Below are 26,922 nucleotides of genomic sequence, written 5' to 3'. Positions count from 1 at the left end.
TTAGAGGGCCCAGCATGGTGGCTCATGCCTGTAATCTTAGCACTTTGGGAGGCTAAGGTGGAAGGATCCTTTGAGGCCAGAAGTTCAAGGCTACAGTGAGCTATGATTGTACCACTGCACTCTCCAGACTGAGTTACAGAGTGAGACCTAGTCTCTAAAATAAAATAAAATCAATAATATCTCATTAGAACAGAAGTAAGGATGAAAGAGATTAAACAGGCCTAGTTGACAGAGTGGTTACTTGGGAAGGGCAACAAGAAGCTTTTAAAGCAGGGGCCCGATAAGTTCACAACTATTGCTCCTAAAAGATCCCTCTGATGGCTAAATGGTAGCATCAATGGTGGTAAAAAATGGAAAGATGTGAACTCTATTAATTGAGGAGGTAGAATCCACAGGAAAGGGTGATTGGAGATGGAGATGAGAAGGGTTTCTAGATTCCTGGCCTTAGCAACTAACTGGATAGTGCCATTTACTGAGATAGAGAATACTAGAGAAACAGCACATGTCTACTCAGTGTGCAGTATGTTTTAATAGCTAGAAAGATTTTGGGAGATGCTGTAAGCAGCATAGCCCCCTTGTGTTACTGAAGAAAATAAACAGAGGCCAGAGAAGTGACGTGATTGAAGTCACTTTGCAGTAGAGCCAAGAGTGGAAATGACTCCTGTGGCCATTCAATAACACCAAAATGCTACACAGAAGCTGGTTCTAAGGACTGACATTCCAGAGAAGTGCTCTGTGGATATTCTGGCAATCTGATCTCTTATTTGTTTAATAATGGTCTTCTCAGGGAGAATTATCTGTTCATTGGCTGAGGATTTATTTCACAATCTCCTTATTTCCTTACTCCAAGAAATGTCATCCCTTAAAAATTTACAATAACCTGTTATCCTAAACTAAGAAGACTCATGATGAGGGCATAATTTTTAAAAACAAACTAATTAAATTAATATATAATGTTCTCTCACCAAATACAGTTATCAGTTTCCTCACAGAAAATATTCTTATTCTATTCCTGGGAAAAGGAGGGGGGAGGTTCAATTCTAGCTCTGAGCTGGAAAAGTATCATTTTGTTCATTTTAAGCAATAACATATCAATATAATTGTACAGCATGTAGACACTTTCTCATCATTATCTTATCTGATTTGTTTCAATAGCCTTTGGAAATGGACCCAGTAGGATTTACCATACTCATTTTACAGATAAAGCTCAAAGATGTTAAGTGATTTGTGTAGTATCACAAGGCTAGTAAGTGGCAGAACTTAGCTTCAGCATTTTGTAGGGGGATATTTCTGTTTTTCTACAAGTCCATGGCCTTTCCTTCACTGACACAATCCCCATATATCTACCGTGAGGTTTTCACTATTAGTATAGATTTCTTTAGTTTTGACAATAAAGGCATGTAGATTAGCAGAAATCTTTGCTATAAATGAGACTCTTAGTGGCTGACAGAGTGAGTTGGCAGATCGTTAAGGTTCTGTCCCATTTGAATACCCATGTGTGAGCTCATCATGGGAGAAGGAGTTACCTGAGGCAAGAGCACCAAGCATATTTTACCTGACAAACTGTCTTAAGGAAAAAGAAGAAAACTTACTGAGTGTTCTCTATGGTAGTAGAACTTCCTGAGAGACAGGTTGAAGCTTGAGATGAGAGGATGTTTATTAATAAATATTGCTATAAAATAATTGTATGGGTTGCCACCAAATATCATGATATTTGTTTCACTAGACATGATCAAGTAGTCTGTTCCAGGGAAGCTCTTTGAACTGGATCCCCCAAATTTCCAAAGGTTTATGATTCTATCAGCTGGGAGCTAATTAACTGTGTGGATCTCAGTATTCTCATCTGACAATTTGAAGTTGGAAGAGCTTTAAGATCCTTTTAAATTCCACAGTTATATTCACCATCCTTTCAAATATTTGTTATGTATTCTTATATAAAGAATTCTGTTCATAATATTCTTCTCTTTTTCCCTTTCCATTTATCTAAGTTATTCTTTTCCTTCAACCCCCATTACTATTTTTAACTATTCTAGTCTTCAAATGTCTCAACCATCATTAGTTGTTCCTGCCTTTCAACTTGTTGCATTAAATTCCTAGTATATATATTTATGGGCTTTGGAATATAAAAAGATCATTTTATTAATTGTATGGTAGGCTTCTTGAGTCAGAGACCATGTTTTGTCTCTCAGTACGGTCACTACTTAGAAGACTGCTTCCAGTAATCACTGAATAAATACTTATTTGTGAAGTTGTAATGGTGTGATACTGAAAGTATACGATTTATATCCCCTGTGTTAGATTTACCTTGGGTGCTTCTTATAATGCAATTACCTAAGTCCACCATCTTCACTCCCAAATCAAATATTTGGGATTGGAACCTCACATCTGCATCTTAAACAAATAATCCAGGATTATTTTTACACATGGTAGAGTTTTGGTACCACAGGTATATAGACCTTTGGGTTCTCTGCACCATACTGATATCATTTCTATGGCATGTCTTACCTTTTTCAATCTGTTTAAGTAAGTGCTTGTCTTCAGTGAGTTGCTAGAGCCCCAGAGACCTTCTTGCCCAAAATGTTGTGTGAGACTACCAACAATACCCATTAAAGTCTGTGTCTGTAGTCCTTAAAAAGTAACCACTCTCTGTGACTGTTAGTGAGTCCGTGGCTTCTAATACAGGAGTCTCACATTTCCTGTGTTAGGAAGAAACATCCACATATGCCCTCTTTTTGCCTCCTTGCTTAGAAGTTTTTGAGAGTTATTTTTGCATACATCTGCCGGCTGCCTCAAATCCAGATGGAGACTACACAGAATGGAGTTAATGTCTCTTGAGTAAAACAAACTGTCTTATACCCATTGATTTTTTTTTATGATTGTCTATAACAGTGCTAGGTACTTTAAATAGTATCTTACTTCATCTTCTCAGTGTAATATATCAAGCAGATATTCCCAATTTACAGACAGAGAAGCCTAGGCTCAAAGAGATTAAGCAACCTTTGTCTAAAGAAATAATCAGAGGGGCATGGGCAATATAAGTAGCCTTAACACTTGTACCCCCATAATAGGCTAAAATAAAATAAAATAATAATAAAAAAAAGAAATAATCAGACTGTGTGTGAACTCCTGTATACAGATAGTTGGTTTTATTCTTCTTTATGTGATCACTAACTAGTACAGTCTCTGGATGTTGAATAATTTCATTTTTAAAAATAGCTGAGAAAAAGAAGATATATGTTGGTAATTCATCTAGAAAATGTCAGGACTGAGATTCAAAACCAGACTCTGTATGAGTCCAGAGCCAGTACTTCATCACCCTGTCCCTGTGCTCCTCTGGCAAGTGTGCAGGGCCCATTTCCAAATGAGGTGGCAATCCAGGGAGCCACGCACCAAGTACAAAAATGCATCATATTCACAAAGGTGCACGTATGCTCCTCTCCTGTCAGCAATTTTGTAAATTTAGAAGAGAAGTTCATTTATTATTTTTGCTGAGGACTTTAGATATGACACATAAAGCTGGATTTTTTTTAATGGTATACCCACTATTTGCACACCTTCCAGTGCCTGTTAAAATACCACAAGTCCCTCGCCTGCTGTTTGCTTATGCTAAGGCTTCAGCCATCAGATACGCTACTTTAGCATGCTCTGTGGCAAGAAGATCCAAGTTTATTCATAATATAACAAAGTAGAGTTTGTTTTTAGCACAGACTGAAGTTTGTTTCATTCAAGAATGTGAAGTTAGTAGTTATGGACTCACACCCATGCAGATTCATTACCATTAAACTATCACATTTTCTGTTTATGTTGATTTCTAATTATTTCTCCCCTTAAAAAAAAAAAAAGGAATGCCTCTCTCAGCCAGAACCAGAGCACATAATGATTCCCACTGTTGGATGAACACAGTTGGATCTGTCTCATGAAAAACTCTGTTATTACCACCCACTAACTCATCAACAGGTCCTGGCTTTCTACAGAACCTGGGTCTCAGTTACCCCTATCCACCCCCTCCTGTCCTCTATTCACCTCCACTTGGGAACACCGCCACTTGGAGAAAGGGAAGCTTTCCCTCACTTAGCGACAGCTGGAGATGCTGATTCAGTACCTTACGTTACACCCATAGCAGAGTGCGTTAGCTTTATGATAGATTTTCTAACTTGTGATTAGGGGGAAAAAACTATTTTGGTTCTACAAATGTTTTTGTTACAGTTTCAGCAGCAGTATCAACTATAACTAGCTGTTTGGTCACAGGAACATGAATATGGTTTTCACTACTTTTGAAGAATCAACTTGGAAATTAGCCCATAGATTATTAATTTGTTTAATGAATAAAAGAACATAACACTGAGATTCTAAAAGAAAGCTCATTTTAAAAGTGAAAACGACAATGCTTTCCTTCTAAATTATTTAGACTGTTGCAATATGCATTGCTAATGGCAGGAATTTAGAAAAATACAATAAAAAATTATATGTAACGCTATTTTGTTTTATTTTTATTCTTTCTTTGTTCTTATGACCTTTTACATATATATATATATCATAACTTTCCTATTTCTTCCCCCTCATGCCCTACACACACACACACACACACACACACACACATTCCAGTAAAAGAGAATGAAAACTTAAAACCTGGAAAGAAACTAAAATTACTGCTAGAGGGAGATGGGGAGGAACAGAGGAGAAATGAAATGTTCCCAAGAGCAAAGAACACATAGATTGATGCACAGTTCCTTCAAAGAGAGGAATCTCGATGTAAATTCCTAAGTTTGTTGCTAGTTAGAACATTCTTCTCTAGTATAAAAGTTAATAAGAAAACATATTTTCATGGAATAAAAGATGCTGGTTCTGCTCCAAGGCCCATAAAATTAACAAAAATTAAAGTGAATAACTATCAGGCGAAATGTGTTCTTTCCTTTCCTTCTGATATTAAAAAATACAGACTCTAAATGTACTTAGGCTCTTTACTTCAGCCCACAAACATCTAGTTCCAACCCCCTTTTCTAATCATTTCCTGTCACTCTCAGCTCTGTAGCCTCATTGGTTCCTGTTGTGCTGCTCCTCCTGCCTAGCTCTTCCCCACGGCCTTCATCTCCCCTAAAATACTCTTCCTTGGGTTTTCATGGCTGACTCTGCCTCATTCTCCAGGTCTCAGCTAAAGAGTAACCTTAAAGGGTCTCTCCTGATGACTGTATTTAAAGGATCTCCTCAGAGTTATTCTCTGCCTTATCCACCTGTTTATTTCCTCCACAACACTTCATCACCATCTTTAATCACTTAAGTCTCTGTCTACCTGCTTATTAACTGATTAATATCATGACATCAGGAACTGGATGTCTTGTTCAACCCTGCATTTTCGGCATCATATGTAGTGTTGGGCACATTGTGAGCTCTCAGAAAGTTTTGTTGAAAACCTTACTCATAGTCTTCACATTGTGTCCAAATACCAGCAGTCTCCAACCTTTTTGGCACCAGGGACTGATTTCATGGAAGACAGTTTTTCTACGAACCAGTAGTGAGGAGGTTTGGGGATGGTTCAAGCGTATTACATTTATTGTGCAGTCAAACCTCTCTGCTAATGATAACCTGTATTGGCAGCTGCTCCTCAGCACTAGCATCACCGCCTCAGCTCCCCCTCAGATCATCAGGCATTAGATTCTCATAAGAACCGTGCAACCTAGATCCCTTGCATGCGCAGTTTATGGTAGGGTTCAGGCTCCTATGAGCATCTAATGCCACCGCTGATTTGACAGGAGGCGGAGCTTATGCAATAATGCGAGGATGGGGAGAAGCTGTCAATACAGATGTAGCTTTGCTGGCTCACCTGCCACTCACCTCCTGCTGTGCTCCCGGTTCCTATGAGGCCACAGACCGGTACCAGTCTGAGGCCGGGAGTTGGGGACTGAAGCCATGTAGAATGTAGCCCACTTTCATCTATTTTTCATTTCTAGTCCTGATTTTGTAGCATGTGGTCAGACACAGCATAGCGCTGGGCCACTAAATTGGCATCTAGCTACCAAATATTCATCATATCTTAGATTTCAGGAATTCTACAGCTGCCATCATTTGCTAGCCATTTTCTTAATATATTGAGCTGACTTGATTTTAGTGGAAAGTCTAGCTAATTTCTGTTTAATGTTAGGTTTGTCCTATTGCTGTGGTTTTATTTTAAAGTATTTATAGAATATAAATATTAGACTCCCTGCAGGAAATTATTATTCAGTAAGAGAAAAAGAAAGACTTTCCAAGTTCTCAAAGAAACCATTTCCATTAAAAACAGCATGTTTCCCCACATAATAATAATGGTGGAGCACCAACTGGGCTGTATTCAACAACTGGTGAATACATTCCTCTCTGAGACTCTTAGGAATTCTGTGAACCCATTGGTGTAAGCACAAGCTTTCTGATTAGAGGTTGATTCAGTGGGACAAAAGGTACAACAGACTGTTATACTAGCTGTTAGAGTTCAATCAATGTCTGTGCTTATGCCTTTGGTAAAAGACCAAATAGAATAATTGTGGAGGGATGTGTGTGCATACATGCATGCATGCATGAATGTGTCTATATATGCATATACATACATGTATACATACATATGGAACGCACATATACATATGTATATTTAAATACCATAAGTGAATTTTAATTCATTTATTAACTAAAACATTGGTATATGAAAATATCAAGTAATAAACAGTATTTCAAAAATAGCAAGATCTATATGTGTATATATTCAAACATACAAACATGTGCCTCTTAGAACAAATTATTAACTAAAAATAATAATGGAGGACTATGAGTAGATCTCTGTTCATCCAGATACCATCGTTTGAGAATATAAAAAAGTGTTATATTCCAATAAGCAATTATATTTATTCAGAAAAGCTTTTGCCCATACAGCAGAAGAATAGGCTCAGTAGGGCAAAAAAAAAAAAAAAAAAACCTTTGTACATATTTTGCTATCTATACCTAACTCTCTCAGATTGCCTGAATGGTTGTGGAGACCCAGCCATTGTTAGTTCTACTTTGAAAGCTTTAACTAATGAACAACTAAGAAACATAGACTTGCAACATTTTCTTGGATCAACCCAACAGAGTTTGAAAGAGATTGCCAAGTAATTCAAATTTTTAACATTATATTTTTCTTAAAGTGAACATTGCCAAGTATTCCAGAGGAACTACAAATCATCTCTTAATTTTCACTGACTATAATATTATTCTAAACATAAATATGACTCTGTAACAATCAAGTCCCAAGATATGGTAGAAATGTGTTGTCCTAACTTAGGCAAGAAAAAAATATGCTACATTTTTTCTAGTTGAACAGACTATTGAAGTAAATGAAATCTTTGATAGCTTTTATTATTTTATTTCGAATGGTTTATTGTGTAATTAAGCATTCAGAATGTATATAACTTGGAACTTGACTCTTTTACCAAATATTCATAGGCATAGCCCACTTAAAATCAATTATTATAGATACTTTATGTTAAATATTTACTGCTTTAACATCTTTGTTATTTTCAAAAACACAGATAAATAGCTTATCTTTTATATTTATTGCCTTCTTTATTCATTCAGTAATAAAGAACAATTTATTGAGAATCTATTCAATAAATAGCCACCCTGTGTAGAAGCTGAGAGTTATCAAGAAAATTATCAAGAAATTATCAAACCAACTATACCCCTTCCCTCAAAAAGCATACAATCAATATGAACATCTTGTAAGAAGAGAAGGCATGAAGGAAAGAACAGATGTAAAAATAACTTTGATTATGGAATTTCTTTGGTTTCTTCTCTATATACTGTCTCTTATGGCCACTGCGTATAGAAGAGCAAGCAGTGAATGCTGTGAATACAAAAATGCTTTAGGGGGATTCTGTATCATGTTTTTTAGTTAAAAATAACTTTTATCAAATTTGGATCTATTAATTAAATTAATAGATTAATAAAATCTTTTAATTAAATTATAAAATAAATAAGTTACTTTCATGTATTTGGTCACATCTTTGATACCAGTCAAACCTATTTTATTTAATTAATCTAAAGTCTATTATTACATTTTGTATTTTTGGAAATTCTTCAACCTCAAATAAATGACAATTAGAGAACACTGGCAGCATGTGATAATGAATTTCTTTCATATAGCAATTTACAATTGATGTTAGTACATTTGTAACTGAGCTTTATAGAAGGAGATTAAAGTAAGGCAAATCCTTGAAGCCTGCACTTAAATTGTGATGGAAACAGATTTAGTTTCCAGTACTGTATTTGGTTTGATGCATTATAAACACTGAAAATAAGAAGCCAAAGGTTGCATATTTACCAAATGCTCTGATTCCATTAAAACTCTGGATGTTTTATCAAAGTTCAATTAACACTCATGACAATAGCAAGTCCCTTAGGAACTGTTACATCAGTTATATGTCACAAGTTGAAGGTTATCAAATAAGAGAGACAGAGGAGGAAGGCTTGTTTAATAGCTAGAGAAATTGAAGTCCTTATTCAGGGGACATTGTCAGTTCAGACACTGCAAATAGATTTAAGTTATGAACAAGCATATACCCTCTTAGTACACTTAACCGTCATAAACAAGTTTAAAAAAGACACATCTTTCTTAATTTTAAGGAAAGACATATTAATTTTACTGTGTATACAACACATTTGTGATGAAAAGGCCCCAATTTAAAGTTCCCATGCATTCTGTCCATCTTCCCACTCTCTCTCATCTGTCCCCTGTTACGCATCTAAAGTTTATTTATATGGAAAGAGATAGGTATAAGATATCTAAGATGTAAGTTCTAAATGTTACTCTAAACTCACTATTCGTCCAGTAATTTACAACATTTCTTTGAGTCCTAGTTCAGAGTTTCAAAATCAATGATTTTGATAGCTTCTCTTTATTTACTTAATCATAGAACAATTACCAAAGATAAAAACCTTTTTATGAGGTACATTCTTTGAAAGCTAAAGTAGTATAGAAATTCAAAATATTATAAAAGTCTGCTGATAATACATTTTTTTCTCTTACTAAATGTTCTTTATTTTGGATTATGTTTCCTTTTTCTGTCATTTTCATCACCTCGGCCTTTCCAGATGCTTTTTCTAATTAAGCAGCTACCACCAGAGACTCACATGTACATCTCCAACAGCCCCTTCTAAGTAAGCTCCGTCTATTAAGCATCGCTTCCTTGATATTTTATAAAATCTGCAAAATTCATGATTCCAAGCCATATTTATATTTGTAGTCCACTTTATTTTATGCACCTTGCCCCACCCTCCAACTTCAGACTTTTACTCCCCTGGTAGCTCTTCCTCTCTGTACTTACTGGCTGAAACTAGAAACACACATTCTCAAATCCTTTCTTGCTCAGTCCACATTTAGGTAGTCACCACATTTGGTTGATTCCACTTCCTAAATATCCTGGAACACACATCCCTTCCTTACCACATTATAGTACCTCTGCTATATTGTAAGTTATTAGCAACCGTTTACCTTGTCCGTTACATTAGTCTTCTAGTTTCCATGCTTGCCACGCTGCCAGGGAAATTATATCACTCACTGGATTGAAATCTCGCATGTCTGCAGAATAATTTCCTTGGCCTATCCCACAAAGAATTTTACAATCTAGATCTATCCTATGCTTCCAATCTTCCTGATACTCCTCATACCTACATTTCCCACTACTTACGCACCCAGTTGCATCAAACTCTGCCAGTCTTCTTCTCAATTTGGGTAAATGTGTTTCCTCTTGCCCCACAAGGCCACTAAAAAACTCCAAAACATTTTTTAAGACTTAAGTTCAAACGCTAGATAGTCTATGAAACCGCTCTACCTCTCCACCACTACCATCTCCATTGCTCATATAAAATAATAGCAGGAATTATTGCTTGGAAAAAAGTGATTCAGAAGTGAAGTTAGTATTAGAATGGAGAAAAAAGAAAGAAGCATGAGAAAGTAAAATCCTGTCTTAGAATCACAAGATTTTATGGCTAAAAGGGTTGTTACAGTCAATCTAGACCAAAGTTTTCTGTGGTTTCCATATAAAAAGTAAAAGCTCTTGCCTTAAGATGAAGTTTGGGAAATTTGTATCTAGTTGTGTAATACTGACTGAATAATTTGAGTGATCTTTATACAGCATTCAAGAAAGCAGTTACTCCACTACTCAACCATAAAAAGAAAAAAACTAGAAGCATAGAATCTGAGCTTTACAGTCTCAATTTCTCTTTCTTCCCACAGCCAGCATCTCAACCTCCATGAAGAAATAAAAGTTTGCCATCATTTAATATTCAAAATCCATTGCCAGTATTGAAAATTTACTGTTTACAAACAAGTAGAAAAACTGTTTTTGTTACATTGATAATGTATAATACTGAAGCCAGGGCTTTCAGTGTACCATGTACCTATCACCAGAATAATGTACATTGTACCCAATGGGTAGATTTTTATCCCTCACCCCCCACCTCCCTCCTTCTTAGTTTCCAATATCCATTACTGCTCTTTATGACCATATATATCCTTCATTAGCTCCACTTATATATGAAAACATGTGATATTTGTTGTTCCATTCCTGAGATACTTCATTTAGGATAATGGTCTCCAATTCCATCCAAGTTGTGCAAAAGACATTATTTCATTCTTTTTTATGGCTAATTGGTACTCCGTGGGGTGTGTGTGTGTGTATACACACACAGCACATTTTCTTTATCCACTCATCAGTTTCTGGACACTTAGGTTGCTTCCATATCTTTACAATTGTGAACCATGCTATAATAAACATTCAGGTACCAGTGTCTTTTTTATAAAATGACTTATTTTCCTTTGGGTAGATACTCCATAATGGGATTGCTGGTAAATCTACTTTTTTTCTTTAAGGAATCTCCATACTGTTTTTCATAGAGGTTGTACTAGTTTACATTCCCATCAACAGTATACAAGTGTTCCCTTTTCACCACATCTGCATCACCATCTATTGTTTTCTGACTTTTTATTAATGGCCCTTCTGAATGGAGTAAGATGGTTTCTCATTGTAGTTTTAATTTGCATTTCTCTGATGATTAGTGATGGTCAGCATTTTTAAAATTTTGAAAACAAACAGAAAATGTACCCTGTAAATGGGAACTAGGTCTTTCTTGGTTTTTCTAAAAAAATCTATTTTTCAAAAACCTTTGTCAAAAAAGCCAAAATATTTAAAAAGGAACTATTGTAGTACAATGTTGACTGTGTTGAATTTCATCAGTAAAAGTTTTAGAGAAAGAAGAGAATTGAGCAAGGTATTTTGGCACATCTCATAATTTTAGTGGAAACTGTTACCAATCGTGAGTCTCATGCAGAGCTCTCTCTTGGAGAAGTTTCCAAATATCAAAACCTAATTTTTAAACAAAATTTATCTTAAGAAATACCAGTTCTTGAGGCTCTAAATATGTAAACATGTCTATGTTAATAACTGATCTATATAAAGTTATATCATAATTGACAAAAATTTCGGGGTGTGTAAAATTACAATTGTGTGTTTCCTTTCCATAGACACATTTCAGAGATGGGGTAGATTGGCATGCACCAATCTGACCCATCTTCATTAAACCCAGAGTCACTTAGTGCCCTGAGCTTGGAGTGATTTTCTTTCAAGTTAAGGTCTACTTTTCCCCAGACAAGTGGAATTCCACAGACAATTCTTTTCTGTATTTTTCAATTCTTTATGAAAAGTTTTATAGGTTTTTTCCTACATTTCTTGCTTCTTGAAATGGATCTAATAGATTCTGAACACATGGCGCTCTCTTGCCCCTTTTCCTTTTAAGGATGTTTCCAACCTTAAAATATGTACACATTTTCTGTAAGTCTCCAATGCTAAGTTACTGGCATGAAAAATGACCCTGTTACTTGGAAAGCAGTTTTCACTTACAAGTCCCCCAGGCCCTATAATGTCTAAACCTCCTGTGCCACTCTATAGGACTGCCCCACCCCACAGAGGAGCATGTACAGGAAAAGCAGACTTCCCTTCCCCCACACATTTCCTCAGTTTATTTACAAAACGTCTTGGAATGAGAATGAGCTGCTTGTGGTTCCTGTGGCTGATCCAGGGATGGTTTCCTACAGGCAGAGGATGCTGGTCAACCGAATGACCTCTGTGTAGCTAACCCGTGCACCCCTGTGGCTATTAGGTCTTACACATCCTCCTTCTAACTAATCCTGGAGGGGTTTGTTTTTGTGGTAAGAACTTAGTAATAACCAAACATCACTGTAAAGACAGACTTTAATAATGACAAGGTCCATCGGAGTTTATCTTTTCCACTATCAACGAAAGAAGTCAGAAATATGCTGGGTTGCCTTTTTATTATTAGAAAGGATTATTTCTCCCTTCTGGCATCCTGCAAGGATGATAAATCTATTAGCATTATATTTGAATAGAGAATACATTAAGAGAGGAAATCATCCCAAATACCAGCTACGTGGGTGACCCCAGTAGTCAGCAGTTTCTACCAGCTCACACATAGGTGATGATGACTAGTTAATAGTCATAAGTTTTAAAGTTGTAAAGATCTCAGTTAAGCATAAGTCTCCCAAATGTTCATTTAAATTGGCTCAAACTTGTTACTGAACACTCTTACCTCACACATTGGTAACTCTTGGAAACCTTGGAATATGTATAGCAGTGATCCTTAAGGTAGATAGATGGTCCATGCTCACCTGACATACCTTTCATTAGAGTAAATGAAAAATGAGAGTACAGAAATTATGTCTTCTCTCCCCAAAGATAAAAATACTGTACATAAATTACCATAGATAGTTACATATGATCCATTTGGAAATACTGGTAAAATAAATATCACACTTTCACTATTATATCAGTTTGAACTATTAATTATAAAACTCTTCTGAGAAGAAATATTTCAGGAAAGCATTAAGGGTGTTGCTGAATAGCTAATAGAGTCTCATAATACATGTGCATTGGATCAAAATGTAAAATTGTGTTCTCTAGTAGACCATAGGTGGAAAAAGATATTACAGAATGTAGTGTCCTTACTCAAGTTAAGTCCCAGCGTATGTTGTTCTACTTGCTGAAGAAATGAAAGACATGTGCTTATATCATCTGATATACAAATGAAAAGCAAAACTGATGTGTATTAATTTCAATATGTAAATAAGCACAAAATTACCAGTCCTGGATCTCACAGGGTGCTAAGTCAGTGAGGATATCATATTTTTACATATATGTTCTATAAACCCTTTGAGGCAATATATTCTTGCTTTCCAAAAGGTCAACTTTTAAGAACTTTGAAATCAACAGCAATAAATGTGCTAAAGGGAAATACAAGATCACAAAAAGATAAGAAAAAATCCTCTTACCTCATTTACTCATTACTACCGAATTGAAAGCTAATGACAGAAAATGTATGCCCTGCCCAGAAAATGTCATTTAACTTCTATATCTCTGATTTGACCTTTGTTTGTGTCTTTCTGCATTTGTCTCCCCAGTGCATCCTAACGTCAGTCAAGGCTGCCAAGGAGGCTGTGCAACGTGTTCAGATTACAATGGATGTTTGTCATGTAAGCCCAGACTATTTTTTGTTCTGGAAAGAATTGGCATGAAGCAGATTGGAGTGTGTCTCTCTTCATGTCCAAGTGGATATTATGGAACTCGATATCCAGATATAAATAAGTGTACAAGTAAGTGCCTACACAAAATTGTATTTTTATCTCATCCTTGGGGACTTCTCCAGGTTGATATGGCCTCTCATATATTTTTGATATTTGATATTATGTAAATAATAATGTTTATCTGATAATTAGGCTAAACTATATTTGGACTTAGCACTTAGGGCAGGAAAATTTTCACCACTAACTTAGAAAAAAAATCACTTAAGTTTTGTTTTATTTTTTTAATTTGTAAAAGCAAAGACTGAGAACATGACCATTACTCATTGAATTTATAGTGGATTACTTTAATCCTCAACTCCATCCTAGTTCCTGTTACCATCACAAAATCCAGCTATTTAATAACCTGGAGATTCATTTTGGCTTCAAGGATTCTAGTATAGGAACTGAAACATTTATTTATCAATTGGAAATAAATGTTGGAAGCACTCTCATCCAAACCCTGAAAGTATACTCTCCAGACTGCAGACCAAGTGACCTTTTAAAACTGTAAATTAGGAAATATCACTCCTCTATACAAATATCACATGTAGCTCTGCCTAGTCTCTCCACACTTACCTCCTAAGACTCCCCCTCAACCATTTTGCACCACCCTCACTGGCCCTCTTACAAGATCTTCCTACCTCAAGCCTTGCAATTATTGTTCTACCCTGGCTATTCCAGCAGTTTGGAACGCTTTTTGCCCACACCTTTGCAAGATCGGCTCCCTCATTTCATTGAAGATTTTGCTCATATGTCATCTTCTCAGAGAGGCACTCCATGACCATTGTATCCAAAATAATTAGCCTGTTTCCCATATTAGTCGTTCTCCATCTCTTTTTCCCACCTTTTCCTATTGTTATTTTCACCCACCTTTTGCTGTCTTTTAGTTTTGCTTTGTTTTATTTTCCAGAGCACTTATCATTGTCAAACCAGACTGCCTGGTTTCAAAAACCAGTGTGCTCTGTAGCTTTGGACTAGTTACATAACCATTTTGAGCCTCAGTTTCCTTATCTGTAAAATGGAAATCATAACAGTAGCTATCTCATTGAACTGTAAAGTTTAAATGATTTAATATTGTAATTTATTGTAAAACACTTGTAGCACTCCTGGCTTACAGTAATTCACCATCTAAGGGTCAACTATTATTGTCGTTTATTGTGTCTCCCCTCCTAGAATGTAAACTTTGTGAAGTCTGGGTCTTATTTCTGGGTCTTATTTCTCTTGTGAGCTGCTATCAACCAATACCTAGACTAATGCCTGGCATATAGTGGACAATCAAATAGTTGTTGAATGAGTGAATAGCCCTCAAGCACAGCACAAAGGCAATGTTCCAGTATATTATATTGAAGTTCTGATGAAACATTTTCACTATTATTTAATATAAATAGATAGTTGGTCTTACAAACATTGTTGGCTGCATGTATATTGCCAAAAATTTCTATAACGCAATCATACAATGATTCTGAAATCATTAACCAATGTACATCAACTAAATGACTGTGAAGGAATCAATTCAGTTTGACAAAATAATTTTGAACCCTCTGTGTTTGTTTGACACAAAAGTTGCATGTGCCTGTGTTAGGCGCATGCAAAACTGGTAGGTAACAGAAGATAATAAATCATATTTCATATCTCTTTTCATATCTCTTTTCTCCTTCAGAATGCAAAGCTGACTGTGATACCTGTTTCAACAAAAATTTCTGCACAAAGTGTAAAAATGGATTTTATTTACACCTTGGAAAGTGCCTTGACAATTGCCCAGAAGGGTTGGAAGCCAACAACCATACCATGGAGTGTGTCAGTATTGGTAAGGAGAACTTCTAATAATTTCAATGGATTAAACCTCAGATGATAATGTCAGTCTCCATAGAGATGCTTCTCAGAGACCTATTTCAAAAGAACCTGAAGGACTGTCTTTTAGAGGCTCTCTCCATCCTACTTTACAAAGATACAATCTTAAGGGTATTCCCATAGCCATACCCATCATGTACCACAGTACAATTTGACACCCAGTGGGTTCTCCATTATTTCTTAGGGACTGTTGATAATTTTTTCAATTCTGATCATTATAGATTCATTTTGTATTATTATTTAATGAAATCTTACAGTAGAGTATAGATATTATATATGTATATATGTGATATATACACTATATATGTATATATGTGTGTATGTTTATATATGTGTATGTGCATGTGTGTGTGTGTATATTTCATATATATATACATATATATATATATATATATATAGTGTCTTAAACTAAATTTTCACATTAGGGCAAGAGTTTCATAAAAAACCTAGGTCTAATCTCAACCAGTGCCCCAAATTATTTTCCAAAGGGGGAAAATATATTCTTTTGATACAACCCATTAATGCTCAATTGACGGATCGAAGACTTAGACAACTGGTATTGTTATAGTTAAAAATCTCACTTTTTTCTCTCACACTGCTTTTCTGAAATGTTCTGCTTCCACAGGTATTCAGAAATAAGAAAGAGAGGATTGTGGATTTACTCAAACTGACAGACTGAGACAGTCCCAGGGTCTGATTAATTGCAGGCTGAGTTTCCTGGGGCAGGGGGAGGTCCCTCAGACAAGTTGTTTGTCTAAATAACAGATCACTGTCAGGCCATATTTTCCCTCTTTTAAATGTTGTGCAGCTACTACAGCTACGAGTGTGATGAACACTTGGGAAGCAGATGCTAAGCCAAATGGGAAAACAGCTTTCAAAATCCCAAACTCCCCTGGGCAAGAACTACAAGAACCTTTGATGCTGCAGCGATGTTGGCATATGCACACAAATGCCCTCCTGATTCAGTACAAGATAGTCTCCAGGACTCCCCTGGGGTCCCCACAGTACAGATCCATTAGAATCTAAAGTGCTGGAGTAATAACTCTAAAGTGGTGGTTTAACCACTTCAGGTTTACCGCAGAAGTTTTATTTCTAAACAAAATTTTTGATAGGATGAAATAAATAGATGATATTTAAGATATTTTCAGAAGCATCTGGAAAACAACAATCCTGAAACAGTTCATGGCTCATTTTGGTTAAATTTTTTCTTCACTAGTAATAAAAACACAGAAAAAAACAACTTAGGAATAGGGTAAAAGGTACATGAGAAAGCACTTGAAGTTCCTCTCTTTATAGGTCCTGAGGGCTGATGATTAGAGGTAATAAGTTCCAAACAGTGGGAAAAATAGGAAACGCTTCTGTGGGCTAGTCAAGGATAGAAATTCAGGATGAGTTGCAGAAAGTTTGTAGGATTTCTCTATAGAGGTAAAAGGACATATATTTAGATATTTTTAGTTGTTGAAGGTGTAGCATTCAGTCTTTGGGAAGCTATTTAGCTTGAATTTATCAGTGCTTTTCTGTGGGAGAGCATTTCATACTTGGCACCATTGGATTAGCCTTTAAAGCTTACTGGCAATTTATATTTTTTAGAATAGGGGTGGGCAATCTAAAGGCCGTTTACTGAATCTGGCTCATTTAACAGATACATATGACCTAGGACACAGTGGTAGTGCAAATCAACAACTTTTGTTCAGGGCCAGCTCTTACTGCTTGCTCCTTAAGTGATGTCTCTCATCATGTGATGCCTGGCCTACAGGCACTATACTTGCCATGCTTATAGGCTTGTCTCAGAATTTTGGAGAAAATGATGACTTGCTTCCTTGTCACAGAGGGATGTTAAAGCCCATTCCCTTAACAAATATGAAAACTAGGATCCAGAGAGCTGAAATGATGAGCCCCAAAGGAACATTGTAAGTTACTGTCAGTGTTGTAATCAGTAGCTTGACTTTAGTTCCCCAGTGCTCACCCAACAGGTTAAAGAATGTGTCTTTCTCTTTACTAACTACATTTTATACTAAGAGGAAGGATCATAAACATATGCTACCCTGATATAGAGCTGGAGTAAAAGATTTACATCACAACATGATGACTCCCCTTGGTTTGCAGGTCAAATTAAACAGAAACATCCACTGAACCCCATTTTGTAAGAGAACATATTCTTTCCACTTTGTGCTAGAGAAATTTGCTCCTTTTCTGCACTGTCATCTTTGTTGTTTCTCTCTGGATGAGCAAACTTGTTCAAGTAGTAACAGAGGGAGTATGGCACACTCCAAACAGGATCAGCAAGGGACGTGCCCTTGCTATGTGCTCTATGTAGTCAGTCACCGGCAATTAAAGCAAAAGAGTAATGATGTTGAAAGGTCAGTACTGGTAGGACATCCAATTCAACTTTGCTCCCAATTCAGGAATCCTTTTTTTTTTTTTTTTTTTTTTTTTTTTGAGACAGAGTCTCGCTTTCTTGCCCAGGCTAGAGTGAGTGCCGTGGCGTCAGCCTCGCTCACAGCAACCTCAGACTCCTGGGCTCAAGCAATCCTCCTGCCTCAGCCTCCCGAGTAGCTGGGACTACAGGCACGAGCCACCATGCCCGGCTGATTTTATATTATATATATTAGTTGGCCAATTAATTTCTTTCTATTTTTATGGTAGAGATGGGGTCTTGCTCAGGCTGGTTTTGAACTCCTGACCTTGAGCAATCCGCCCGCCTCGGCCTCCCATAGTGCTAGGATTACAGGCGTGAGCCACCGCGCCCGGCCAGGAATCCTTTTTAAAACATCTCAGCCTGATGATCAACTACAGCATGACCATTCCCAGGGACAGGGCACTTATTACCCTTTCTGAGACATATGCTTCTTTAGTGAATAGCTAAAAAATTCCGGTGTTAAGATTTTTCTTAATACAGATGATAGAAAGAACACAGAAGTTGAGTAGTTCTGTTTTTTCTTATCTACCTCTTAACCACCTCTTAACCAAGTAGTGCCCCAGTTCTACATCGTTCATTAAATGACCTGAATACATCCTATATGTTATCTTTACCATTTTTTCCAAAGTTTCCATTTTTTCTGGAAATATTATCTGAATGTTAACATTTTATGTTCATTCTAGAGTATTTCTCTAAGAACAATTCACTGCCTCTCATGGCTTTTCAACTATCTGGTCTCACTGGAGTTTTTTGTGACCTAAACTCAATAGTTTTGAATATTTTCTCGCCTCCAGTGGAATTATCTAAGATTGTCCTTGGAATTTCATTTTTAGAACAATTTATCCTCTAACTCTAGACTAATCATTGCCTATGCTGTAATTTTTAAAATCTATTTTTCTGAAGTCTAAGTATACATTCGCCTAGCCTTTTGCTATTATGAAAGAGCACCAAAGTTCTGGTCATTTCCACATAAGATAATTTTTTCTAATTTAGCCCTCTTAATTCTGGCATTAAATAAATACCGAACAAAGTGACAGATCACAAACTTTGTCCTTTCTGATTTGCTTTCTTGAAAGTGTTTTTATTTGTATGTGCTAAAATTCCAATACTTTTTAATGGTTAATATCAGCATGGGATGCTGGGAAATAAAGTATATAACTGGGAAGAGATTATAGTATTATCAAGTGACTTAGTTGCTCTATTCTTTAACCAAAATTATAAGGGTCTAATATAACTGAGCATGAAAACTATTTTGAAAGTGGTTCGATAAAGCTCATTTAATTTCACAGATACTGAAATTCACTTATCCAGTTGCTACCATTTAACTCTGTGTTGCATTCAGGTACTTGAAAGTGACTGAAAAAGTCTGTGAAAAATGGGTGACAAATGGATTTAAATTTCCAAAACATTTAGTGTATCTTTCTTGAGGTTGTGATGAAAATATGCTGCTCTAAAATAAGGGTTCATTAAATCGAAAAGCAGCAAGAAAGACTACTGGAAACTCATTTTTGTGGAAAGAGATTCTTATATCATCTGAAAGAGCTACTGTTGCAAGCTGTTTCCATTCTATGTTAAGTTTTATGGACATAAATATAAGAATAGCACCTTTCAGATGTTACTTTTCATTAGAAGTGCAAAAATCTGTTATAAGACCAGAGAACTCTGTAATTGAAAAGAAGGGACTAACACATCCAGAAGAAGGAAACAAATTTACAAAAGAAGTTTGAGAAAAAGTACATTAGTTCATTTCGGAATCAGTCAAGTTAATTTTAGAATCAATAGTTCATTTCGGAATCAGTCAAGTTAATTTTAGAATCAATTTATCAGCTGAAATGGACCCGAACATCACTTTAAATGGATGCTGCTATGCCTGAACCATACCCAGTATTAAATGACAATATTTAAGTGCCTAATAGCACATGAAGTAGAAAAAGCAGTGACTGGGAACTCTGGGAGCGAGATCCCAGCATTCTTTATTTCAGCAAGCCCTCCAGGTGATGCATGCTAAAGTTTGAGAATCAATTCTCCAGTACGTAAATAGTAACTATCCTATCAAGTTCTGGTCAAGATCAATCAATAATTGCAGCAGTACTCTACAAATTATAAAAATATTTAGTAATTATATTAGTGCCTGGATTAATCAAATCTACAGGGAAAAGTAAATCTAATGTAAAAAATGTGTTTACCTGATAATACAAGTACTGAAAAACTGAAAACATTTCATTCCTACCCTTCCCATTCTCTTTGCTTTATATTTAAGTCATCTTCCCCAACTTTGATCCGTAAAATTTCTGCTCAGAATTTGGGCAAGCACTGATGAAAGCAAAGCTTTTTTTTCCCACCCTAACAATGGTGAAAGTGAGTGTGAGCCAACTGAAGCTATTGCTGTGTTCCGTTTCAGTGCACTGTGAGGCCAGTGAATGGAGTCCTTGGAGTCCATGCATGAAGAAAGGAAAAACATGTGGCTTCAAAAGAGGGGCTGAAACACGGGTCCGAGAAATAATACAGCATCCTTCAGCAAAGGGTAACCTGTGTCCCCCCACAACTGAGACAAGAAAGTGTACAGTGCAAAGAAAGAAGTGTCAGAAAGGAGAACGAGGTACAATCATAATAACAAAATGTGCTTGTGTGAATCCTCCAATCCAAATAACTTGATGGCTATTTTGTTTTATTTCTTAGGGGAACATTTGGTATTACTTCTCATTTCTAAAACCCTACAATGTGTACCAAACACATATGATGGCTGTAAATTATAGAACATAGATATAGTAATTCTAAAATGTGGAGCCTGATGTCAGAACTTTAAACTGCTACAGAAGTGTGCTAATTGAATTCTCATGAGTGAGGCTGCATTATAAGTATTTGGGCCATTGTCTTCAATATAATCCACCTTCCTGGTGCCTAGAAACCTTTTGGGAATTCCCAGGTATCCAAAATCTAATGCCATTTGGTACAAGTACAAGATACCTCCATCAACTTTACTCCTTTCCTCATCGTCTACAAACCAAAGTAGTGCAATTAGGTTGTAAACTTTTGTAGCTAAACATATATTTTTAATACCGATTTTACATTTGAATTAAATGACCAAGGCCACCTTTGATGCGTGTAGCACAACCACCAATGACACTCTGTCCCCAGACATTTTTCATATTATAGTAACTTTATAGACCAGATTATAGAACCTATTAGATCAATATTAACTGTGTCAGTACTTGTTCTGAAATCTTTTGAATGCCAAGGAGAAAGTCACCATTTAATATGATGCTTGAAGGTAAATGAACTTCCATTTAGAAGCACCACCGTTGACTTTTAAAATATCATTTTTTCATCTTTCTCACTTATGTTCTCAGCACCACTGCCTACAAATATGTTGTATAATTTTATACAGCTATTGCTAGTTATCTGGTGAGCCCATAAATTATTCTTTCCATTAATTGCAGCTTGAAAGAAGTTTGGTGGTCTCTGCATTTGAACTCCTTAGCTTATTTCATTCATTTATTATTACAGTCTTACTTTATGGCCATACACTGTGTTAACCCCTAGGGATTCACAACTGAATAGGGTACCATCTCAAACGTGAAGATACCCTCAGTTTAGTGGAGGGTTGAGATGTGTAAACAGATAATCACACCATCATATAGTGTCTTAGTCCACTTGTATTGCCATAAAGGACCTGAGGCTGGGTAATTTATATAAAAAAATGGTTTATTTGGTTGACGATTCTACTGGCTGGAAAACTGGGCATCTGGGGAAAGCCTCAGACTGTGTCCAATCATGATGGAAGGTAAAGGGGAGGCTGGGTGTGCAGAGATCACATGGTGACAGAGAGAGCAAGGAAGTGCTGAGCTCTTTTTAACAACTAGCTAATGTTAGTGGGACCTAATAGAGTGGGGACTCACTCACTACCTTGAGGATGGCCCCAAGCCATTGAGGAAGAATCTACCCCCATTATACAAACACCTTCCATTAAGCCCCACCTTCAACACTGGGGACCAAATTTTAACATGAGGTTTGGAGGGATCAAACATCCAACCACAGAATATAGTAAGGTATATAATAGAAGTGTGAGCTACATTCAGTCGGAGCACAGAGGAAGACACTGTGCAAACTTGAACATTACTCATACAGAAAATAATTTAGTCACTTGTACTTTGCAAAGTATCTTTCACTATACCAGAAAAATTGGGTATCATAAAAATGTATAAATACTGTTGTCGGCATTATAATCAAGTAGTTAATGTGATAAAATTCTGAAAGACATGGATTATTTTAAAGAGAACTTCAAACCGTTATAAATTTGTAAGAGGTTTTGTTTAAAATTTATTTTAAGGAAAGAAAATTGGCTAGTGAAAAAGGTCTTTCTGGCATTTGTTACCAATTAATTTAAAACATCTTAGATTTTAAAAGTTGGATTTAGAAGTCAAAGATTTCATCACTCTACTTGTTGGTATGCTCCCATAGCCGTACATTTACTTATGTTTACTAAATTTTCTTAACATTTAATGACTTACAGGTGGTCTTTGTTACTATCATTCTTTCCACAAAGATTCTCCATTACTAATCAATATTCACTTTACTTAGCTTTTAAAATATAAGTGAAGAAAAACTTATCCAATAGAAAAATTACAAAAACTAATTACACTTTATTATTTTTATTTGAGAATGTGGCCTTCTAATACAGTATATTTCTCTAACACTGGACTTAACATTAACATTGGAAATGTCAGTTCTTAAAACTGGAAACTGATAAGATAAATAATGCCACGAAAAGTTTGAAATGGTGACATAAATAAATGTTTCTGTCTCATCATTTTCTCTCCCCTCTGAAGATACAGTGGCATTTTACATTTACAAAGAGAACTTTATACAACTAAAAAATTCTAGATGTTTTATTCTTTTCCAAATTTGGTAAAGCATAGACCAACAAGTAGGAAACAGGTATCACATTTATAATTAAATTCCAGTTAGTTCTACTTTTACTTCCTCTTCATTTATCTTCCAGTGTGTTCATCAAAAAATTTTCTCAAGTAACCTAGAAACTTAAGGCAGGAAGAAAACCAATTCTCCCTTCATTTTTTGATTTCTCTAAGCTAATAGTTGTCTCAACTTATCTTAGAGTTTACTTACCAAATATCCTATTTGAACACAAGGAAACCAAATAGAAAAGTAATTATGACCTAGGGAATCCTATTATATCCACTATGTCGAACATCACATCAAAATAATAACAATACCCAGAGTCCTCATTAAGGCTTTGATATATATGTATGTAATACAATAATATATAATAAAATATATTTTATGTATATTGAAAATTTACTCATTGTCTTGAATGTATAATCTAAGTGGTAAGAACCACAAATGTATATAGAATGAAGCATGCTATCAAACCAAATAAAGCAGGAGACTTTCATTTCTTTTTATATTTTTCTATCAGAGTTAGTATTTCTTATTTTAAGTAGGCAAAACATTAGAAACATTTAAGCAACTTTAAAGATAAACACATGTAAAGACATGATTTCTCCTGCCACTTAAGATAGCTATTATTTGAGTTGCTCCTAAATGCTTATAGATTCATAAAATAAAAAGATTATTTTAGGTTCATTGAGAATTTCTAGATGAGTAAACTAAAAGATGAGATTTTTCTTATAAAATTTTGCCAGAACATTTTGAACTGAAGCTTACATTTATGATCCCTGCCTAGGAGGTTAACAATAGACAGAGGTAGATAACTCATATTTGGAAAAGGTATGGAGCATGTGTTCAGGATTTTTTCTGCTGTTGTAATTGCCAAAGGCAAAGTCTCCAGGGAAGAATGATAAGATCCAGAAATGACTTTCCAAAATGTACACAAAGAAGAAGTTGAATAAAAGGAAATAGTTTTTAGTAACAAAATGGATTATTCTAATCATGAGATATTTTTAACATGTATGTGTTAGAAAAATAGGTTGCAAAATCTTCTACACACACATTTTTCTTTATTATTGTTATTCTCAGGCTTAGTGCAGAACAAATGAATCTGAGGAGATAAATGTAATTGCAGCCCCAAATCTAAATTTTTACCTGATACATTATTTGTTTATGCCATTTAGGACTATTTCCCTATACCTGTCATGCTACCTTTTAATCAGCCTTAACTTCTCCATCATTTACTAGCTTTAATAAGAGGTTATTACCATCACAATTATTTCTATCTTGAACTTATCTCAATTGAATTATATTCAAATGTCAAAAATATATATTTTAAGAGATTATACAAGCTAAATTTTAGACTAGTTTAACATGTGGATTAAAACAACATAATTGAAATAGAAGTAAACAAGGAGAAAATGTACTTTCAGTGGTTGTTAATTTATATTTATTGATTCTTTTGATATGGTGGCTGTAACCATCTCAGATAAGAAGAAGTGAAATGTCTGTGCACCTGCATCTAATGCAAAAGGGTTTGTGTGTGTGTGTGTGTGTGTGTGTGTGTGTGTGTGTGTGGTGGTAGGAGAGTGAACAAACACATCTCTCATTCGTTTGTACTTTCCTGTCATTAACTGAAGAGAAATTCTAATAGATAGTTTTTAAGGCAGTTTACAAAGAATGAAAGAAATTTTGTTCTTTGGTTAATTTCATGAAGAAGATTCTCATTTATTACAAGTCGTGCATGATCTTGGGACAGAATGGAGAGAAAAGAGCAGAGTCATGGAAGAAATGAGGGAGGTCCACCTTCTTGGTACAAAGATGAGCTAGCATTCATTTTGCCAGAGAAATGAAAAAGAAATCCTTTAAAATAGAAACACATCAAATGTCCAGGGACATACCAGGGACAAAACAAGAGTGAGAATCATTACATCATTGTACTATTTGAATATATTATATGTTGCCTTATGCGCCTTCTCTATATTAAGTAGAGTAAAAACCTACTAGGCATTATGTAAAGGAAAAGCCTTACATGTTAACTTATAAATTGTTATTAGTCTTGCTCTTTAATATCAGTATAAGTGTGCATCACATCTATTATGAATATTACATTTAAAATTACAGCAAGATCAGTTTTTAAAAATCTAACCAAAAATGATAGTGAATCTGCTTTGTTCCTCGGTTTGTTCCTCTATCCTTTAGTTTACTTCTTAAAATCTTTATAATGACTCCAGTGCCATATATTTGAGTTCTACATGAAGGATTTATATTAAATATTAATTCAAATTCAAGACCAGAAATTTAGCCAGGATTCCCAGAACAGTTCATCAAAATTCAAATGGATGGATTCATTAACTCAAAATTGTAGATGCCAACTGGCTTTGAGTAGCTCAAAATTGTAACTGCCAACTGGCTTTTGAGATTATGTCATCTGCCCACTTTCACCCCATGAAGAGTAGCTGACCTAAAGACACTCACTCATCCTGTGTAAGCACTGAAGGGTAGAAGCTTTCTGCTCTTTCCCTACACCCCCCATTAGTAGACTGGCCCCTTGACATAGGTCAGAGAAAAAAAATCAGCAAAGTGTGAGATGAGATAATAATGGCACTGGAGACTGTGGTTCTCAACTAGGGCAACTTTGCTTCTCAGAGACATTATTATCTGATAATAGTACCAAGGATGAGAAACCTTGGTGTAAACTCAACAATCTCTCTGTAATCCTTCTTGTGGCCTAATCATTCTCTGCCCAGATGGGTTGCTTGTTCAGATTCTGGAGAGGACCTGTTGCCACCAGTGAAAATTCATGCATGGTAGGAAGCCTTGATAACAAGAGCAAAATGGTAGAACAGAGAGGGAAATTTTGCTCCCCAATATATAGGTAACAATCAATTTTACTAAAAATTAATATTATTTTAATGTAAAATATTCCATTACCACATAAAAATATTCAACTATATTTAAAACCTCCAAGAAAGGTAGCCCATTGCAGTAAATAACAATCTTCTTGCTCAAAGAGATATTCCTTAATGCAAATGTATGTATTCCCTCTTTTTTTTTTTTTTTTTTTTTTTGAGACAGAGTCTCGCTTTGTTGCCCAGGCTAGAGTGAGTGCCGTGGCGTCAGCCTAGCTCACAGCAACCTCAAACTCCTGGGCTCGAGTGATCCTTCTGCCTCAGCCTCCCGGGTAGCTGGGACTACAGGCATGCGCCACCATGCCCGGCTAATTTTTTATATATATATCAGTTGGCCAATTAATTTCTTTCTATTTATAGTAGAGACGGGGTCTCGCTCTTGCTCAGGCTGGTTTTGAACTCCTGACCTTGAGCAATCCGCCCACCTCGGCCTCCCAAGAGCTAGGATTACAGGCGTGAGCCACAGCGCCCGGCCTGTATTCCCTCTTAAAGGCTAAGTCAATTTTTTTTTATTTAATGTCCTCAGTGGACAGGCCTACCAGTTGCTGAATTATTATTTAGCTTTCTCTTCACCAAAATTAATTATATAGCTGAAATCATCTCTTATTTTGTAAGACTCTCCTATCTATCAGGTTGAACTGTTTGCCACTGCCTTTTTCGTAGGTCATGTAGGGTCAAATAGTAGCAGTTTCATATGGTTCAAACTAAAACTTTAGAATTGTTTATCTCTAAATTTTTCAAATGCTAGAACCAGACCAAGAGTGTGGTTGTGAAGAACTGAAAGATTATAATTTGTATATGCTACAACCTATTTTAAATATTAGGCTTTTAATAACAGTACGGGTATACAATTGTCTTTCAAAGAATGTAGGCACCACTAATCTCTAAAGACCCTCATAAAGCATGTTTCATCTTCAGATCCTCTCTGTCATGTTCATATATGCCCTATTCCCTATTTTTATTTGATTATCATTTTTCTCCTCAGCTATATTATTCATCTTACTCCTTTTTTTTTCTTTCCCACCAATTCCAGTATCATTGAAACATCAAGTCAGCTTGCAAATCCAGTGGATATGTGTCTAAATTTTTTATGGTATAGATAAAAACATTTTATAGCCTCAGTGACAGGCACCACCACTTATCGTTTCCTCTGACATTGACATGGCAATGGAAGGATCTTTGTGGGGATTCTGTGT

General features: G+C 35.7%; 1 protein-coding gene across 1 annotated transcript in view; it reads left to right on the top strand.

The window, feature by feature from the left end:
• RSPO3 (R-spondin 3) overlaps window positions 1–26,922 on the top strand; it is a 77,419-nt gene that overhangs the window by 16,234 nt on the left and 34,263 nt on the right. The window contains exons 2-4 of the mRNA XM_012777482.2: window positions 13,475–13,666; window positions 15,297–15,443; window positions 20,308–20,505. Of these exons, the coding sequence (XP_012632936.1) occupies window positions 13,475–13,666; window positions 15,297–15,443; window positions 20,308–20,505 (537 nt within the window). The remainder of the gene's footprint in view (window positions 1–13,474; window positions 13,667–15,296; window positions 15,444–20,307; window positions 20,506–26,922) is intronic.

This window comes from Microcebus murinus, chromosome 5, assembly GCF_040939455.1.
Source record: "Microcebus murinus isolate Inina chromosome 5, M.murinus_Inina_mat1.0, whole genome shotgun sequence".
Lineage (NCBI taxonomy): Eukaryota > Metazoa > Chordata > Mammalia > Primates > Cheirogaleidae > Microcebus > Microcebus murinus.
Note: the sequence above shows the minus strand (reverse complement) of the source record. Positions and strands in the feature narration are given on the sequence as shown.